Source organism: Streptopelia decaocto (genome assembly GCF_964273445.1).
Source record: "Streptopelia decaocto genome assembly, chromosome: 1".
In the NCBI taxonomy this organism is placed as follows: domain Eukaryota; kingdom Metazoa; phylum Chordata; class Aves; order Columbiformes; family Columbidae; genus Streptopelia; species Streptopelia decaocto.
The window spans coordinates 207921951-207942804 of record NC_138663.1 but is presented as its reverse complement, the minus strand read 5'-3'; the positions used below and the strand labels follow the sequence as shown (position 1 = coordinate 207942804).

The following is a 20854-nucleotide window of genomic DNA, read 5'->3' as shown; positions in this document are numbered from 1 at the left end:
TAAATTTGCACTCTGGGCAAAAAGATTTGTGCTTAGGCGTTATGGGTGATTTGGTGTCCTGAGCCAGGGCTTACAGGTGCCAAGCTGCTCATGGTCTTCACCCTGCACACACCAAAGTGTATCCCCAGAGCAGATATATTGTATGAAATTCACTTTAACAGCTGAAAATCACACATTTTAGGTTCTGCCATCAACCACATCCTAAAGGCCCTGATTGCACAGACCGGACACCTGAAGCTGTAGGAGATACCTGGTGACATGCTGGGAAGATGCTCTGAAGTCTTTAAAGATGCTGCATAATTCAACTTGATCCGGTCACTAATTACTCCACTCTGAATCCATGCTGGGAGTCACCAGTGAGAGATGTCTCATTATTATCACTCTTTTATTTTCCTGTTGCTTTCCCACTGTATATACAGTACTTAAAAATGAGATCACCTTCATGTCAGGCATGTACCATGTTTATTAACAGCAAAAAAAGTATTATCTAGGCTTCACTCAAGACTGATTTACAGGATAAATAATTGTTTCAAATTACTTTTTTAAAAAAAACAAACCAAAACAACAAAAACAAACAACAAAACCCCGAAGAATAAATTAATAACTTAAGTGATTAGCTGTCCACAGTGATTTGAAAACTTAATAACCATTCAAACAGTGACACCACAAGAAGACACATACTGTACAGTTTGCCACAGATTACTCTTGTCCTTCCTTCTACAAATGGAAAAAAAAATTAAAAATACTCCTCTTTAAGAACAGTCATAGGCTTTGTAACACACAAAACATCCCTGCGAATCAGCTGTCGACACGGTGGCTTCAGAGCCAGAGCTCTAACACCCCCTCACAGCAGGTTAAGAAACAAATAGAGAAAACTACCCTAATTTGGCTGGGTCCATTCCCACACAACGATGCCCAAAGTCAATGGGGATCCCTTGGCTTCACCAAGGGTGGGGTTGAGTGGGACACAACTACTCTAAAGGTTTGGTCCTAACCCTACGGGATTCATCGTTGGGCTCCCCTTGGAGCCCAGGGTCCTGCTCCCTTCCCTTCTTCCCAACGCCCAAAGGGCTCTCAAACAAAATGTCTTATTTTCAGGGTCGATGTGGCAGCAGAACGCTGAAACTGTGCAAATGGCTTATCACCTCTCCCAGTCCCCTCATTCAGGAGAAAAGTCCCCCTGAGTTTTTTTCCACCTTGGTAATTAAGGATTGAGGGGTTTTAATGAGTTTTGCAGATTGGGATGTGCAGTGTCGTGCGTGATGCTGGGCATGACAAGGGGGTAGCACCACATGCTGCCCAACCGTTGCACACAGACTCAAAACAGCTCTTTGTGTTATTAGATGTCAATTAATTTCATCTCATAATGCATATGTGAGGTGGGGAAATAACTACTGAAAATCTTCATTTTAAAAGCTGGAGAAAAAGCGGCATACAAGAGCTCAAATGAACCCTCTTGTCCCACCTGAGGATGAAGTGTGGTGTCACCCAAAGAATGACAGTAAAAATGATGGTTTCTTGTCTCCTGGTCTTGGGGCAAACCTCTCCCATATAGTCAACCCACTGGCCTAAAAATGAACCCATTACATGTTAGTAGTTGGCTGCATAAAAAATTAAGACCCTTCTGATTTGAAGCAAGTCCACTGAGAAGCTCTTTTAACTCAAGAGAAGAAGCCATGTGGCCCAGCTTCTGCTTCAGACATTGTTGGCTGGTGTCAAAATTAGGACACCATGTGCCAGGCTGTGGGTTGGCATGGGGAGAGCTGTTTGGTGACACCTTGCTACATATCAACTTTTCCCAAGATCGGCCACTGAAGTAGCAACCTGATCAACAATACAACTCTAGGAGTTGTGAACGAAGAGATGAAATTGCGACTACAAGGATGAGACACCACAGACAAGCTGATGGAGGGTGAACTGACCAAAAGGTGCATGTCTCTGCCTGCAAGAGCCTCATTAACAGTTCCAAGATCATTGTGTACATGTGAGCATGTTGATGCTTCCAGGGCAGAGGAGACATGCAGACTCGCCGAGGGTCCTAAACTGGTCTATTGGCCTTTGTGATTCAATGCTGGACTGGGCTCTCTGATTTTCTTGGAGGCTCTTTGATGGCCATGGGTGTCATCTGGCTGGGATTGGGGTTAGGCTCTTCACCCTTCCCATTACAAGCAGGGCTTCTCCATAGGCACTCATCTCATCCAGACAGCATCCCTCCAATAGGACACACAGTGTGGGTGAGTGTCAACTTTTACGTGGAACAGCAATATCACCAGGTGTGAACACAACATAATGACTTGAGAAAACCATCCTCTTATTCACCTCCTGGGCCAGGAAGATCAGATAGGACCTGGGAGCTATTTAAACATCTTCCTAACAAAGTCCACCACTGCATCAGACCTGGGCATGGTTCTGCCCCTCCCAGGGAGCCATGCTCAATGGGTGGTCAAAACAAGTCAACGCTTCCCAGTATGCTCAAGGGACTGGGACGCCAAGGTGTAGATGCTGGTGTGGGGTTGCAGAGAGCTCTGGCTTGATGTCTGTCTTAACAAATTTACAGGTTCAGGCTGTCCCCTGTTGCTTGGACTGTCCATGCTCTGGATGACTTGCTCTGGGCCAGCCAGCCCTCTCCTAGGTGCAAGGGATGGCCCCACTGTGGATTAGGGGGTGTATGGCCTTAGGGATTGAGCTGTGCCTTGCCACTTGGTTTCATGGACAGAAAAGAGGCCCTGACCCTGTTTCATATGTTATAGGACTCTAGACAGTACCTTTGTCCCCTTCCCTCACATGGAGGAGTCTCCACTCAGCGCCAGCAGCACAGGGTCTCAGGGTAAACTCGGGAGAACAGATGTCTCTAGTCCCACCCATTGCTCCATGCAAGCTCAGCTATGGGCTTGATCCAGCTTGGTCTTCAAAAGCTTCAAGGATGGAGGTGGCATCTCACAGGACAACCTTGTGAAGCCATGGCACTGCTTCCCTGTGACCAGCTCACGGGAGCCCCGGAGCAAGGTGTCTCCCAGCATGTCCAGGTCCCCTCCATATTTCTGGTAGGGCTTTTCCTGCCCAGCCCAGAGCTGGCCGCATGGACCAGCACTACCTGAAAGCCAGAGAGCCGAGGCATCACGTAGTTGGGTAGGATGACCCCCTCGAGTGAAGTGCCCTGGGGAAGCCCCAAGAGTGGTGAAAGCTCCTCTCCCACCAGTACCTGGCTTTTGCTGAGCAAAACCCCACTCCACAACCCACTAATCTTCTCTGTATGTCTGATTTGAGACTCATGCTAAAGGAGTACATGGTGAGGACCAAGACTCAAATCTTGCTGGTAAACTCCACTGCCTCTTTCCTCCTGTTTTCTTTCTCCTGCTTGAGACTAAGCCTAGGCCTGGCACCCATTTAGAGCTAGAAATGTATTTCCCACTCAAATGTCAGTTCTGACCAAATCAGCTCCAAGGCAGCTCACACATCGCACCAGACAGAGGAACAAAGAGCAGCAGCCACACAATCTCAGCAAGGGATACACGCTTTTGGAGACTTCTGCCTTTCAAACCACCAGCTTAGTGATTTTAAAGCTTGGGAAGAGCTTTGGGGCATGGCACTGGTACTTCATAAAACTAAATGCTGGGGTCATGATGCTTATCCCATAGACAACCCTTCTCCACGAGCACACACACATGTAAGCACCACCCTTTTCTTAAATGGGACCGTAGAGCTGAAGAGCAGGCTCTGACGTGAAGACTCAAGCCATTTTAATTGCAATTAAAATGAATCATTTGCAATGTTCCCAGCTTCCTAAAATACCTATTTCTAACAAAAGAATCAGTCATACTTGAGCATCCAAGGATAGAGTGGATGTGATAAACTCAATGCCTTCAGGACAAAGTTCTTGGCAGTCCGTGTAATTAAACCAGCTGCTTTTCAATATGGTTTAAGACTAAACACTGCACAAACATTAATCATCGGGGACTGCTGTAATCAGCTTGACAACCGTCAGGAATGACTATTTCCATTGCAGTCATTGATTACTTAAAGGCTTTCAGGAGGGGTTGATATAGTCATGTCTATATGGCAATGCATAAAGTCTATGAGCTGCTGCTTAGTTTGGAGGGGCCATTTGCTTGGTGCTTAACAGGGATAAAAATGGAGGAATATATCTGTTTCTCAGAAAATGTAGGCCTCACTGCAAAGCAGAGAGGGACCAGCAACCAGTGGTTTCAAAATAGCCACTTTTGGGCTATTTGGGTCCTTGGTCTGCCAAATGCAGAGACAGTTACTGGGGATGCTCGTGAAAGAAAGTCGTCAAAACAGGGGGTCTGAGCCTGGGAAAAGAGCTACCCCATACCAGTGCCTGCCCCATGGACAAATATAGACATTTGTGGGATGTAGAGAAAAAGGACTAGTTTCTCCAGTACCACAAACGGCTTTTCCAATCTTAGTTAACTCTTTGGATTAAATGTAAGAGTGGGCACTGGGTGTAGCCAGTCCCAGTGTGGAAGTACTGGGCACGGACTCAGCAAAATGCATCCCAACCCATTGTATTGTCCCTCAAGCCACTGCACCACCAGAAATGACAACTGCCCTGCTGCCTCCCCACTTTCAGGGTGATTTTGGGACTTGTTGACCTCCCCGTCTCACACGTGGATTAAAAGACTCAATCTGAGCATCGGTTATCCCTTGATTTCTCCAAGATTTGGTCCGGTTCAAGATTTTTTTATCCTGGATCTGGGTTCAGTTTCAGTTTGAGATTATTGCACTGTTTTACTGAGACAGACCCAGGGCAGCATAAAGAGTTATTCCCAAAATCTGTGAGGAGAACAGCACAGTTTTGGCAGGGAATACATCCAGCGGGCACCATAACCCTTCTTCCACAACCTCATCTTCCTTTCTGTCCGCTTCACAGTTTAGAGGATGAAATCGGAATAAAACAGCTTCCCATTTGAGTTACACTTGCTTTTGGTGGGGATGGGGAGCTCACACGGGTGAACGCGCACTTCAGCATGCTCTGGATCTGGCCCAAAGTTTAGTCTCCCCTGAGATGCAGTGATGAAAGAGGCTATAGAAATATGAAGCATTGTACTCTGGTCTTCATTACATTATCTCACCATGCAAATGTGCAAGCCCCCAATGAGATGCAAAGGCCCTTGCAGGCTGTAACACAGTCCCCGACCTTCAGAAAGCATCTGGCTGTGCTAAATCTTCCCTTTGGGTATTTTTTGTTTCTCCTAGATGATTATTATTTTTGCCATGAACATTAGGATAGCTGCTTCATTATTGCTGTAAAAGGACAACATTTTAGTGTCTTAAAAGGGTTGTCAGAGCTTTTCCATTAATATCCTTCCCTTTCATGGCATTCAAGAAGAAAATATAAATTGGTATTGGAAGATCAAGACTTATTTTACCAGCACGCAGCCCTTAAGGGACTGGTATCCGATGCCCATGTGCGTCACATCTTTCCAAACTCAGACCAAGATTAAACAAATGTGTTAATGCTTAAGCATCGATAATCAATGCAACTTGGTGGTGTTGGTGCAACATAGAGCCCATGGTGCTGGGAGGGGCTCAGCTTGCAGAAAGAATAGCTCCAGCTATTTAATAAATATTATTACCTAATCTTTCTAACGTCTTGTCATTTGGCTCTTGGTTTGCGGACAGCCTGTTTATCCGTGTCAGCGCTCGCTGTCTGGCAATCAGGCTGCTCCATGGCAATCATTAGTCCTTCCTGTTTTCATGAGATCATGAATTATTATCTCTGCAATAAACTGTCTCTTCCTTCTCGGCTGTCTGTGCCTGGCAGCTGCCTGAGGAGTGATCTCGAAGCCTGTATGTGTCAAGTAGGCTGGCAAGGGACAATAGCAGATTCCTATCCACAATTAGAGCTTAGGGTCATTAACGTCAACAGGCCCCATTTCTGTGTTGAAGAAATATTGCTGAAGATGGGGAGAAAATATCTAGTCTGGTCCTTTGCATCCACCACAAACCAACCATAATGCTACATTAAAGCTAACACTGAAACACCTTGCCCTGACTCTCCTGACCATACTCTTCCCAAGCCTAAGACCTCACCATCAACCAACATTTAGACTCATAGGAAAAATTTGGTTGGAAGAGACCTTCAAGATCATAGAGTCCAACCGTTAACCCAACACTGGCACTAAACCATGTCCCCAAGAACGTCATCTACACGTCTTTTAAACCCCTCCAGGGATGGTGACTCCACCACTGCCCTGGGCAGCCTGTTCCAATGCCTGACAAACCTTTCCAGGAAGAATTCTTTCCTAATATCCAATCCAAACCTCCCGTGGTGCAGCTTGAGGTCATTTCCTCTTGTCCTATCACTTGCTACTGGGGAGAAGAAACCAACACCCTCAATGCTACAAACCCCTTTCAAGTTTCAATGACTCTACTATTTTCCTCCAATATACACCCTATTGGACCTCGTCACCCAAGACCAACCTCTGCAGTTCAGCATCCACCTTCTCCTTGTCCTCACAACAGCCTCCCACTCCCTCCTTGTCACTTATCCTCACACCAGTCTAGATATACAGGGTCTCCAGAGCCTCCCTGTGCCCCTTGAACTCAGCCACAGAGCTTCTCATGATGGCCATGAATGTAGGACTCTCACTCTTTGGGCTTCTTTTGGTGCCTCAAAGAGCAGATTTTGCTTCTTAGGGCCAGATTCGCAAGAAATTGGTTTCAGATAGACAGTGGGTCAGGGCTTAAATTCTGCCATTCAAAGCCAATCTGCCCAGCCCATTGACTTTGAGAGAAGCTGGAGACCATCATAATCAGAAGACAGCCCAACAAAACTGGCTGCTTCACACATGCATGCAAGTGTGTGAGCACACGCTCACATATATGTGTGTGTAGGTTGGGCAAGACCCAGCATTCAATGGAACAGTCTGGATGCTCTTACAGCTCCTGAAGGCTAAAAACCACAGCCAAGCACATGGGGGCTATCCCACCAGGAGGAGAATAGCCCTGAGAGGTTCTGAACATATTATTTACAAGAGATGGGACAACGAAAGTGATTTTGAAATGAATGATCCTTGCTCAGTTTTGGGATTGGGAGGAGGCAGAGAAGAGTGCAACTGTAAGGAGTGGGGAATAAGAGCTGGAGAATGATGTCCTAGGAGAGATGCTGCAAACCTGCACAGCACGGTTTGGGGGTATGGTGTGGAAGAAGACGGGGAGAGATGATGCAGTGTTAGCACATACGAGGTGGCTTTAATAGCTGTAAGCAAAAGATGTGTAAGGTGAAACCTGGTATTGCTAAGTTGGAGTTCCTGGATAGTGCATCCAGCAGCTAAAGCACAAACTGAGCCACCGAACATCGTTGGTCTTTATCACTGGCAAACAGTATCTGCTAAGTCTTACCCTGAAATTAAGTTTCTTTTTGTCATAAAAGAAAAAAAAAATAAGACTCCCCCCTCCCCTCTGCAGACGAGTCTCAGAAATCCAGCTCAGGTGGAGCTGGAAGCCAAGTGGGACATTTGCCTGTTTCGCTGCCTGTCCCCGACCGCTACGGCTTCGTGCTCTTGGTGGGTTCTGAGGACTGCCGCACATCAGTCCACTCCTGCATGGTGCTCTGCAGCGCCTGCGTCTTCTCCTTGTCCACTTGCACGTAATCAACCTTCTCATCCGAGGCGACCGACGAGGTGGAGGGCTGTAGGGAGGAGAAACATGGCCACCGCCTGGTCACTCATCAGCTCCTTACTCTTCCCTCTCGCTCCTTCCCGTAGCAGCAACGTGGGTGCTGCAAGTTCGCCAGCATCTCCTCTGCTTTCTCACAGACTCCATAGCTCATCACCCTCCCTTTAACTTCCCAAAGGGTCTTAGATGAAAGATTTCAGTCTACTCTGCATCTTGCTTGGTTGAGATTGCAGTGCAATGGGAGGGTGGAAACAGCACCTGGGTCTCTACCTTCATGCCAACTCTGGGACGTGAACGCTTGGTTGCAAATTTGGTATCTAACCACTGATACTGCAAACTCAGCATTGCATCTTGCTCATTTTCTTGTAAAGAACTCAAGAACTCTTATAGGTACACATAAAAATCCCAGCTCCATCCCTCTTAACTGTGCTGACTCTACACACCTACGGCACTAGATTATTTTCATCCCCAAAACAACAGATGTGTTTGTAGGTTCACCAAGGAGACCTGTTGAGGAAGAAGGAGATACTTGTTTCTGTAGTTGCTTGAGGCCTGGAACTTTGTCTGCTTCTACAAGCATTTCAGAGGACCCTCCAGCTACTTGCAACCAGACCCAGATGGTGCTTTCAGGGTCTGAAAGTCACCTTTGCAGGTTGGGATGTAATTTAAATTGGTAATACCTGCAGAAATATTGGTGGGAAGAAAGAAACAGTCAAGGGAGAACTGCCAAATTAAAAAAAGACCTAACCAGTGAGATGCCTCGCCTAGGAAACAAGGCGGTGTTCGAGAAAATTGAGGCCAACTCACAGGTGATTCCCACCAAGGTTTATCAAGTGCCTTGTCCTTCACCATCCCCTCGCTCAGGTGCTGCTTTGCTTGAGCCAGTCTCTGCTTCTCCCTCACAGTTTGCTCAGACCTGCCTTTGGTCCCTCATGTCATGTGAGACTTTTAAGCCTTGCCTGTCACAGAATCATGGAATAGTTTGGGTTGTAAGGGACCTTCAAAGGTCATCTAGTCCAACCCCACCACCTCAGGAGAGGTTTCCTTTGGATGTGGGGATGCCCTGAGGTCCTCCCTTGCTCTGTTTTCCTGTGATTCACTTTAGGATGGCTTTTGTTTCCCCCGTGTATGAATCTGGAGAAAAGTCACCAATATGTGGGTCTTTAGGAGCTTTCTCCTTTCACATTTCCACGTGAAACTTGGCAGAGGCATCCCATTCCCGACCCATTTTCTCCCCACAGCTCTTTCTCACTGGGCAATGGCTTGATTAGCTCAACATAATCTAGCTTTTAAACATCAGCTTTACTTTTCAAAAGCAGTTTGTCCTTTTCCTGCCCAAATGGTGCCCTTTAAAAGCCCCTGACTGTCAGGAGGCAGGTGCCCAGCATTTTCTGAATGAGCTCCTGAAATTATCTCAGGTGGAAAACCCAAGTCTGGTTCTGGAGGATCTGTTGTTCTGAAGGAGGAAAACAAAAATTTCTGATGCTTCTCGGGATACTTCTTGACAGCTTTGGAATATAAAATCTCCAGCTGAAGTTCTGGTCTCATCAGCATCCCTGAAGCCCTGAACATGCTTGTTTTCTGGTGACACTTCCAGAAAGGCTGCAGACGTGCGACACAGATCAAGTCTGACCTAGAATAAATACACCAGAGGATCTGCAGGGAAAATCATGCCTCTGAGGCTACAGTGCCGCTTATCAACCCTGCCCAGGGCTTTGGACCATGCTGTTGCCAATGTGCATAAAAACCCTTAAAAAATTCATCTCTTTTAATCAGAAGTTTAAAAAACCCCCCCCGTACCTTTCTGTGTGGCCCTGGTGAGCTTGGCTGGAAGTCCAGGGCCAGATAATCCACGCTCCCCGAACTCTTTTTAGGGGCTGGGCTGTTGGTGCCACTAGGAACAGGAGAAGCAGAAATGGGGTTTTGCTAATGTAGGGAAGAGACAGGAGAGATAATGAGGATTAAAATGAGAAGAAGGCAAAAAAAAAGGAATTAAAACAAATCTGGCAACAAAATGCCTTGGTTGTATTTTTAAAAGAGGTCCCAGCCTGGATATGTGCTCACCTGCCTCTCTGGGACCAGGCTGTGCAGAGCTGCTGGGGGACTATATATACTGTATATTGTGCTAACAAATATTTCAAGTTCATGGTCTTGATTTTATGTGTTGGCGCAGTTCTGCTGCCTTTGTGCTGATTTTATTCACATGCCTGACATCAGACGTGGACTTCAGCGTTTTGCAGGAACCACACCTCAGTGAGGCCAGACCAGCTCTGGGATCTTCACTAAACACAACCATGCTATACAGAGCACAGATTCCCTCTGCCCCCTTAGTTACACAGCCTCAAAAATATGCTTCAAGTCAGCAGCTTCACGAGGAGAGACAAAACCCCCTCCCTGCAGACAGTACCACTCCCAGCTGCTGCTACAATAGCCCCTGCCCTCCACACAAACATGAGGTAAGCAGCTATTATAGAAAAAAAAAAATCAACTTAAATTAGGAAAATAGACTGTGATAGTCCATAGACATTTTTATCCCCTCTTAATTCCTCCCAAAGTAAGTGATATATGTTCCCAATCTCATATGCAGTTAAAACCCCAATGGGAGGTGTCATTTTGGGAATGAAAGCCACTGTTTTGTGCCTGTAGGGATGTACATAAGGATTACACCACATTCCTCATGGTGCTATCTGAGCACTTCCATGTCACGAGCTAGGAATGTGTTTGCAGAGCTGGGGAATGTATATGTCCTGCCAGGACCATATATCTCAGCTGTGGGGCCCTTACCATTGCCACGTAGTTCTCCTCGCTGTCTCCCGAGTCAGTGCTGGTGATGCTCTGGGAGGAGACAGGGCGGCAGTATTGCAAAGAGCCGGCGTTGAAGCTCTGGCTGTAAGGACAAGGGTCAATGCGTTAATGGTGGTGGCAGGTGTTGCTTGTCCATTGTTGTTTGTTGAGGGAGGTTGTCCTCCCACTCTACTCTGCCCTGGTGAGGCTGCATCTGGAGTTCTGGGCTCCCCAGTTCAAGAAGAACAATGATTTACTGGAGAAACTCCAGCTACAAAGATGCTGAGCGGTCTGGAGCATCTTTCTTATGAGAAAAGGCTGACATAGCTGGGTCTGTTCATCCTGGAGAAGCTGAGAGGGGATCTTATCAGTGTTTGTAAATATCTCAAGGCTGGAAGTCAAGAGGATGGACCAGACTCTGTTCAGTGGTGCCAATGACAGGATGAGGGGCAATGGGCACAGACTGAAACACAGGAGGTTCCATTTGAACATGAGGAGAAACTTATTTACTGTGAGGTGTCAGAGCCTGGAACAGGCTGCCCAGAGAGGTTGTGGAGTCTCCTTCTCTGGAGACATTCAAACCCACCTGGACACCTTCCTGTGTGATCTGCTCTGGTGACCCTGCGTTAGAAGGTGGGTTGGACTGGATGATCTCCAGAGGTCCCTTCCAACCCCAACCAGCCTGTGATTCTGCAACCTGGGGCCTGGGCATGAAAAGCTGCTGGCATTGAAGTTCTCCAACTCAACCTTCCCATGAGTCAGAAATCACCATGCTTGGTGTTCCCATTTGGTTCTTTCTAGGATTTTTAATAACAACTTGCCTGCTATGTACCTGTAACACTCCTGCTATCAGTTACATAAACTGGGCTCCATGAACTCTTTTATCTCACAGGAAATAATTCATTGTGGAGGATGCAGACCCAGCCTCAGTGGAGCTTCTCACCCCCAGCCTCACCACAGCTCCAGGATTTGTTTACCGTGCAGGGCTCTATCTGAATTTTTTGCTGAAAAACAAAACCTCTGAGGCATTGTCTTGCTTGCAATTGGCCAAATCTGATTATACAGAATAACATAATGCAATCAGCATCTGGCATTAAAGCCTGTGTCTTAAAAAGCTATTTGTTGCCTTGCAGTAAAGGCAGGGTCATATGATTAGCTGATAAGGGAAAAATCCATTAGCTTCTCCTGGGTCAGACGTCTTGTCAATCAAACCCTGCTTGCTGTTTCCCTGTGCAGTGATTTCAGCACACAGTGCTCATGCCCTGCAGTCAGTCTCCACACAATCCAATTTATTAGAGGAGTCATAGCAGCCAAGCTTTGCCTCTGCCTTTCATTGGGCAACATCAGACCACGAATTAGCAGCAGAACTGGAATTGTGCGAATCCTGTTATTTTTGGCTGGCAGATTTTGCTCTGAAGTGCTCTGGTTTCATTTTGCAGACTTCCTTCAGGCTAGGCTTTGCTTTCAAGGCAATCAAAACACAGCTCAGTCAGACCCTGCAAATGTCACTTTGTGGTTTGAGACTACAGTGGGGTTTTGGGGGGAAAAGTTGGACGTGAAATTGTGGCCTGTGGCTCCAGTGCTGCTGAGTTGGGGTGGCTCAGCTGGGTCATGACTCGTGGTGGACTACAGGTCCTGCTTCAGAGCCACAGCCCTCCGGGTGGTGTCAGATCCCAGAAATAGGAAATATCTTCAAGGGATCTTAATTAGCTGCTTGGCCACATGCTGGGCTTTCATGTGAAATCCTGACCTAAACCAATTTATCATCCTGCCACCACCTGTAAGTTGGGGAGTACAACTCCAGCTCTTACAATGCTTGACTAAGCTCGTGAGGGGTCCAAGAGAGGAGCCCCTCTGCTTCAACAGTATCTGCCCCAGGTCCTAAGTCTGGCCATGATGTGACCAAAGAAATCCCTGAGCTCCGAATCACCATGATGTGGCAGGATATTTTAGGAGAGAATTACTCCATAAATGTTCCTCTTCACAGATAGCTGCTTCTGGTCCCTGGTGGAGATGGTGTTGAGCATGGTGGGCTTTCATCCCAGTGGAGATGTTTGCATAGCATGACCCAGCTCTGCAACTCCCGTTTCTAAAATTGGCAAAGAACAAAAGGAGGGCTGAAGGCAACATCCAGCTTTTGGGGAAATTTGGCTCTGCATCCAAAGGCTGGGCTCACTTCTAGCTTGATTCAAGATGGCCCATGAGAAACATGGCCAAAAAGAGATGGCAGGCCACAAGAAACCTTTGCAGTGAGATGAAGGGCAGCTGACATCCCCATTACACTCAACCAGAGATGTTTAATCCACAACAAAGGTGACAGCATGGCTACAGGTGAACACCAGCGAGAGTGAGACCAGAGATCTGCTGTTAGAGCAGAGCAAGAATTCCTGCTCCAAGCATTACTCACGTTGCTCTGGACCAGGATTTCGTGACTGGCGATTTGAAGGGAAGCTCCTCGATGACAGCGTTGTTTCTCAAGTCCAGAGGTGATGGCTTTGCTGGGGACAAAAAACCTTTCATTCAGAGGCAGCACATTCCTACAATTAAGCATCTATGGCTGGCATGAGAGAGGATGCTCCTCAACAACTTGCTATTTGCATCCCATTCTGCTAATCAAGCCCCCAGCCCTCCTTGCTGTTGACAAATTTCCCCAACCAAAATCTCTACACTCATTTAAGCCTCTCAGGGAACAGAGATCTGCTAAAAATGCCCAAACCCAGAGTATAATAAATCCATTAATTAAGGACCTGTGATAATCCATTATATGGGGACAAGACCAGGCATTGCCAGACCTGAGCTGCCTCTGACCAGAGAGTTTCCTCATAGACAATGGGAAAGGACCTCTGCAGGAGAACACGGAAGCTCTTTTCATCATGGGTGGTTCATTGGGTGGAAGAGTGGTTCACTCCAGCCCCAGCCCTCGTCTAGCACATTGACGGGGTTAGGTGCTGACACCCTAACAATGGGAGCCCTTCTCCTTGGCATGTCCTTGGTGACCTGTTGGGCAATGGTTTGTGGAGGAATTTGGAGGATGGAGGCAAAGCCCTGAGGGAAGAACTGCCTAGAGATAGCCAGTAGGAAACAGAAGAAAAAATCTGGGTTATCTGAATACAACAGAGATTTTTTGAGTGGAGCATAGGGAGCGGTGCAGCTAAAGAGGGTGAGATCCTGCCTGTGACATGCATCTCCTGTAAAGGCCAGGAAGGGTTTGAGAGAGCACCATGAAAGTTGCATTTGCACCACGGTCCTCTTGAAAAACAGGGATGGAGAAGATCTAAAGGTCTAACTGTGCTGCAGTAGAAAATCACACCCCACATGACTCTGTTGAGCGTGTACAAGATGATAGATGCAATCCAAAATATTACAAGAATAGAAGAGTTCCTGCAGAGATTTGCCCACAAATAACTGTTCTTACCTTTCCGGTCAGGTTTGAGGTTGCGGTTGACTGGCGGGGGCTGGATTTCACTCAACCGTCTGTGGCACTGTGCCATGGCTCCTCCTTTATGCACGGGAAGGGTGGCTGAGGACAACCCCACCAGGTCAAAGTGATGTGGTCCAGGGCTCATGGGGATGTAGAGATTTTGGGCATTGTCGTTGGCTTTCTCGGCGTGGATCAGGGGTGAGGAACCAGGGTTCATGGGAACATAGTTGTCCTCAGAGTCGGTGCTGTGGGAGCGGGCCACCACTGCCTTGGCTTGCTGGGGGACAAATGGGAGGATGTACTGTGAGCATCAGACACTTCTCAACCCCATCCCACTATAAACCCCATCATCTCATCATTACTGAACATGCACCTGAGGTGGGACCAGCTCTAACATCTCAGGACAGAGGGAAGGGATGGTCGGTCCCCTCCTTGGCCACCAGTTTGCACTGAGAAGGTCTACCTCCACTGTTTCCAAGACACTGTGACATCTTGAGTTCAGGGAAAGGTCTTAATAACCCAGACTTGAGCCTCTTCTCATGATCAGAGTGAGCTGCAGGAGCATGCTTTAACCTGGAAAGTAATTTTTCCCTGGGCTCTGGCCATGACTAAAATGCAATATGAAAAGCTGCTTTAATGTCATTTCCAGCTCAGGAACTCTCAGAAAGTGCACAAAAGAGGCTGTTCTGGCAACGTGTCAAAATTCAGCTCAGCAGCAACCCAGGCTTTCAGGAAGAAGCCAAACTCCTGGGTGCTTTTTTTGGGTCAAAGCTCCAAGCAGATGCACTCTGTGGAAGCACCCAAAGCAAAGCTCTGCATGTGGTTCTGGGTTAGGTGGTTGTCCCTCCATCTCTACCCTGCTGGCCACCATGGTTTTAACTGAAATCAGTAATAAAACCCTTCTTGACTTAGCTCTGATGTAATGGTCTGTGAGGTTCAACCTGGAACTGATTTGTCTCTGAATCTACAAGGTGCAAAATGTGCCTATAGCGTGGTGACTGATACCAAGGCCAACTCACCAGGTAGGAGTTGTACCCGTCGTTCATCGACTCGACTGACTGCACAGCGCTGCCGCCCCCGTGCTGGGGGTATTCGTACGTCTCACAAGAAGAAGCTGCAACACAACCACAAATGCACAACATGTCCCAGCACTAATAAACTGCTAATAAAAAGCACTCCTGAAAACAAAATCCAGGTACTGTGAGGGAACAATCTACTCTCGGTGATTGAGACTCTGGTGGGAAGACGTGTCTTTTAGCCCGTCACAGACTCCCTGCTACGCTCCCTCCCAATTAGCATCTCTCTGATGTGTTAACGCAACTGCACGTGCCACACGGACCTAACCTGGTTCTGTCAAAGTGCTGCAAAAACCCAGGGGTGAAGATGTCAGATAAGGTAGATCACGGTGACAAAACTGGGTTAAGGGAGAGCTCTGTTATGGCTCACTCAGCAGATGTGAGGGCTGGCAGCCCCCAGTAAGGGGAAGACGGGGTGAGGACGGGGTGCTAGGCTCTTAGACTCATGTGCCTACTGCTAAGCATGGGTCTGATCTCAGCCTAAATGTTGGTATTTAGGTAGGAGGAGATGGAAGAGGCATTTCAGGGAGCTGTGTGCCTCATTTACAGTATGTTTTCTCTCCAACTGCCCCTTCTAAGTTATTTTGCAACTATCTAATCCTAGGCACAAGGTTTGGAAATGGCACGCCCATCCGTGGCCCATCCATGGCCAACGGGAAGGGCAGTTCTGCTGCACTGGGGGCATCAGATCTTGGAGATGTGCAAAATTATGACCCTGTCTGGTAAGCAAAGCCAAGGTAGCTCCAGGCTGAAGTGCGTTCTGTTAACCACAGTTATGAACTGAACTAGAAGCAAGCTAAAAATGGCTGAAATCACCAAAATCTGGTGAAGAGCTGCATGGGCAAGCAGGCTTGAGGTTGTGGTTGAAGGAGCAACACAACCAAGAGTCAGGTGAGCAGCTTGGGTGGACAGAGCCCTGGGGTTGCCTCTCCGTGCCCATTACATACAAAAAACAGGGTCAGATCCTGACCAGAGAGAGCGTCTTTGTGTCCAACCCCCTAGTTGATGGCATCAGCCACCTCAGTCCTACCACAACCCAGTGGTGCTGACCCGTCCAAGGCTCCTGGGTAGGACAAAGCCACCCCAGAGCTCCCCACCCCCAAATTCACCTCGGTGCAGCCTGCTGTTCTCCACTGCCGGCAGCGTGTTTCTCCGGGGAATGGTGGCTGGCATGGGGGCCAGCCCTAAGTTTTCACCAGGCTGGGGCCGCTGGGGTGGGCTGCCCCACCGTGGCTCCATCTGCCCGGGTTTCGGGGGCCGTGGGGGTGGTGTGGCAGGCGAGTCGCTGGCGGCCACAGCCAGAGCATTGTGGTTCTTGTCCAGTGTAAATGTCCTGGGGATCTGGTAGATGGAAAGTGGGGTGGCAGGGATGTCGTAGGAGTCCGTGGAGAGCTCCCCAAACTCCTTGCATAGGGTGTTGTTGGGAGTCTTGTAGGTGTAGACCTCCTCGTTATCTGTTTCGGAGCTGGTGAGGCTCGACTTGGGGTGGGTGTAGGAAGCGAAGGCGCGCGGGAGGTCATACGCACTGTCCCTGAACTCCGAGTTGTGCCGGCTGGGTTTCGGCAGGCTGTAAAAGCCATGGAGCTGCCCGCCGACCCCGTTCACGCAGTGCCCATTGCCCTGGGAGAGCTTCTGGACCGCCGTGTCGCTCCGCATGAAGAAGGCAGACCTTGTGGCTTGGGAGAAGCTGGCGCTCCTGCGAAGGAAGGGGAGAAAGGGGCTGAGATGGGGGAAGACCGAGTCCTGGGGTGCACTGAGCTCTGCTCCCCCAGTTTGTTATCTTCCCAACCCACACTGCCCAACCCCAGGGCAATGGGTACATCTCAGACCCCTTCAAACGTGCCCACAACCCATTTTGTCCTGAGAACACCTTCAAAATGACCCAGCTACAGCTGGGAGCACTCAGCTCCATGGTAGGACTTTAGGCAGGAATGAGCATTTTATTCAGACAAATAGCTCCAAAAGGGCATTTTTTGCATCAGCTGACAACAACCCACGACACGGCTGCAAAGCTTTACCCCATCAGCATTGCCGTCATGCATTGGCCACCTCTCCGCAGTGCCTTGCAAATGTGTTTGAGAGGGACTGGAAAAATTCCTGATGGCGTAGATGAGGTTCTTAGGTACGTGGTTAAGTGCCAGTGTTGGGTTAACAGGTGGACTCGATGAACTTGAGGGTCTCTTCCAACCAAAATGATTCTGTGATTCTATTTCAGAGCCTCCAGCCATGCCACCATCCTTTCATCTTGCAGGGCAAGCCCCGAGGGGCTGAGGACACTCCCAGCTGAGATTTTGGGTTTGCAGCCCTGATCTGCAGGGGAGGAAGAATGAACCTCAGGGTTGAATTCAGATTTATAAAAGCACTCAAGTGCCCTTGGCTGAGTGAGGCAGCGTGGTCATTAGGTCCCTGCCTTGCTAATGACTCCTTGATTTGTATTGTGGTCACACTTGGCGACAGCAGCCAGGACAGAGGGCAAGCACTGGGGAGACCTCGGTCCTCTAATGACTGCTTGTTAGCCAGTGCTCCTCTGCTAATTCTCTTCAAGTTGTTTCATCTCCTGTTTTATCCCTCCTGATAATTCCTCTTTCAAGGCTTCAACATTGCAGAAGACCATGAGCCCCATGGGCTTGGCTTTCTGTACCCTTAACCTCAGCAGATGACATTTTCTCAAGTCAGGGGATGCTTGAATTGGCTACTTGGGTTTTTCTTTCTCCCCATCTTGACCCCATCCCATAAGACTCAGGGAAATGCAAGTATCTCTGATGAAGCACTGGGACATGAGGATAAGCCATGGCAAAGCTGAATGTGGATGATGATGATACCTTCCTTCAAGCCATCTAAAGCAGCGTGGAAGTAGAAAATTCAGCAAAGATCCAAAAAAGAGTTACCGTGCCATGAAGAGCTAATGTATACACACGGGAAGGGTGAGAGATAGCCTTGGGCTGGGTATTTTTGCTCACAGAGGTATAACCACGTGTAGGTCAGGCTTTTGGGGACCACGTGGTGACAGCCAGAAAAGGCTCAGCCAGCCCCATTTAAACATCTCCCCATGGAAGAGGGTCCTGCCCTGTGTCAGTCACCATACTGGGAAAAACAGAAATGGTTATGGGGAAGGTTCCCAGGTGTGGCAAATCACTGGGGAAGTGCCAGCCCTATGGGAAAAGCTGGGAGATGCTGGTTTCCACCACTCCGGTGGGGTTGATGCTCTGCAGGGACAACAGTGACTCTGTTTCATGGAGCCAGCACGAGATGGCGCTCAGAAATAGGGCTCATTTGGGGAAAAAACCACAAGTGATGCTGCGATACGACAAACGAACCCCTGACTCAGTGCGCCCAGGAGATGTTTGGGCTTTGTCAGGGTCCTTTTGGCTGAGGACTTGCAACATCTCATGGGTTAATTATTCAGCATTGCTCGCCAATTAGCTACTATTATCCTCATTTTATGGATGAGTAAAGTAAGAGCTCCGGTGCCGAAAGGATTCCCAGCAGTCCTGCAGCCTGGCCCTGTGCACTGGGCATTGATTGGGGCCATTATTTCTGGTCCAGTTGCAGAAGCTGCCGCTGGCCAGTTTGTCTCTGGCCACCAAAGCATCGGTGCTCGCTCCTTCCTCCCTGCTGTCCCAACCACATGTGGCCTCTCAGAGGGTGGCTTTTAGGTGTCCTTGCAGCTGGAGCATCAGAAAGCCTTTTTTTTTAAACACTGTTCCATTAACTCCATCTGAAGTTAGTTTTTTGGAGCCTTTTTCTGCTGTTTTTATTTTTTTGGGGGGTAGGGGAATGCAGCTGCAGCAGGAAAGCCCAGCGGAGGCTGCAGTCCAGGCTCTGCTCTCACCCCACGCCAGCTGGGCTCCATCTCTCCCTTCCTCCCTCCTCGCCACTCTCGCGAGCCAAAACTCTTCATGCCAGAAAAAAAACCTCCTCGCTATTTAAGGCAACCGGCTGTGTCTGGAGGTGGAGAGCTGCCACTGCTCAGAAATACCACATGGTGCACCATGGGCTGCTGTGAAGCCCAGCAAGCTCTGGGCTACAGCAGGGATGGACAGAAGAGCGATGCAAACCCTGCCCATCCCTCTGGTTGTGGTGTTTTTCCTAGTTAAAGGTAAGAATTAGGGCCCCATCTGCAGGATTACAGAGTGGTTGAGGTTGGAAGGGGCCTCTGGAGCTCGTCTGGTCCAACACCCCTACTCAAGCAGGGTCACCCAGAGCCAGTTGCCCAGGACCGTGTACAGATGGCTTTTGAATATCTCCAAGGATGGAGACTCCACAACCTCTCTGGGCAACTTGCACCAGTGCTTGGACATCCTAATATTGAAAAAGTGTTTCCTGATGTTCAGAGGGACCCTCCTGTGTCTGTGCTCATTGCCTCTGTTTCTGGCACTGGGCACCACTGACAACAGCCTGACTCCATCTGCTTTGCACTCTCCCTTCAGGTATTTATATACACTGGTAAGATCCCCCCTGAGCCTTCTCTTATTCTGGTTGAACACTTCCAGGTCTCTCAGCTTTTCCTCTTAGGAGAGATGTTCCAGTTCCTTCAGCATCTTCATGGTCCTTTGCTGGACTCTCTCCAGTATGTCCATGTCTCTCTTGTACTGGGGAGCCCAGACTGGACCCAGCACTCCAGGTGTGGCCTCACCAGTGCTGAGCAGAGGTAAGGATCACCTCCCCTGACCTGTGGGCAATATTTGGCCTAATGCAGCCCAGGACACCATTTGCTTTCTTTGCTGGTTCATCTTCAACTTGGTGTCCACTAGGACCCTTTTCTGCCAACTTGCTTTCCAGCTGGGTGGCCACCAGCATATACTGGTTTTGGGGGTTGTTTCTTCCCATGTGCTGGACTTTGCACTTCTCTTTGTTGAACTTTGTGTGGATCCTGCTGGTCCATTTCTCCAGGTGGAAAATGAATTCCAGTGAGAGTGAAAACGAATGTGCTGAATTTTTACCACCTCTGAAGTAGTTTGTGATGGGCTCATCACTCGCTTGGCTCTCTGGTACATCAGCAAGACCATCTGGCCTGTCAGCCACTCCTCCCAGCCTGGTGTCATCTGCAAACTGGCTGAGGGTACACCCTGCCCCATCATCCAGAGGATAAATGAAAATGTTAAACAGGACTGGACCCTGTATTGACCCCTGGGGTACACCACTAGTGACTGACCTCCGACTAGACCTTGTGCCACTGATCACCATCCTCTGAGTCCGGCCATTCACCCAGTTTTTAATACAACCCAGAAAGTCAGGAAACCCAGGAGCTTGGGAGATCGCTGCTCTGACCTCCTCCTCCCAACCGCAATAAGCTGAGACCATCACTCAGTGATTCCTCCAGCTGGGTTTTGCAGACCTCCAAGGATGGAGGTGGGTTGAGCCGCTCACCCCAACCCCTCCCTCAGCCATCCCTGAGGTTTGGTCCTGGGTAGGCTACAATACCTTGCATTTTCTGACTTTCTGCTCATACACTGGTGGAGGAAAAGGTAATCCTGGGGGGCACTGGCGGACAGGGTGCTCTGGAGGTGGCCGGCGGGTGAGTCGAAGGTGAACAGGGTGGGCTGGCTGGAGTGTGACGGCGCTGAGGACTTGCGCTCTCGCAGCAGGTGGTGGCTGGCGCCGCTGAGCTCTGCCGGGGAGGACCGAGGCGCGTGGTTTATGGAGGCGATGCTCCTCAGGGTGTCTGCACAGGGAAAAAACACACCGGTGAGAGGCTGGACACAGTGACCCTGCAGCCTGTGTTCCTGGGATTTTCCTTACTGAAATGCTTCAGCATTTATGGAGGTTGGTGGGTTTGCTTCTGGCTCTGAGTGATGCACTGGACAGAAGGCTCCTCTACTTGGAGCACATGCAACTAGAGGTACCATGTAGGGGAATAAATATTTTATCATAGTTTATAGTTTTATCATTATTTTATGATTTTATTTTATCACATGCTCAGCGGCTTGCA

The 20854-nt window shown here is 48.7% G+C and overlaps 1 protein-coding gene across 1 annotated transcript in view; it reads right to left on the bottom strand.

Annotated features, from left to right (window-relative positions):
- Window positions 1–445: 445 nt before the first annotated feature.
- Window positions 446–20854, bottom strand: part of GAB2 (GRB2 associated binding protein 2) — a 105365-nt gene continuing 84956 nt past the window's right edge. The window contains exons 3-10 of the mRNA XM_082051294.1: window positions 20347–20587; window positions 16032–16618; window positions 14866–14960; window positions 13841–14123; window positions 12833–12923; window positions 10426–10528; window positions 9442–9567; window positions 446–7654 (exon numbers count right to left, since the gene is read on the bottom strand). Coding sequence (XP_081907420.1) covers window positions 7511–7654; window positions 9442–9567; window positions 10426–10528; window positions 12833–12923; window positions 13841–14123; window positions 14866–14960; window positions 16032–16618; window positions 20347–20587 — 1670 coding nt within the window. The 3' untranslated portion in view covers window positions 446–7510. The remainder of the gene's footprint in view (window positions 7655–9441; window positions 9568–10425; window positions 10529–12832; window positions 12924–13840; window positions 14124–14865; window positions 14961–16031; window positions 16619–20346; window positions 20588–20854) is intronic.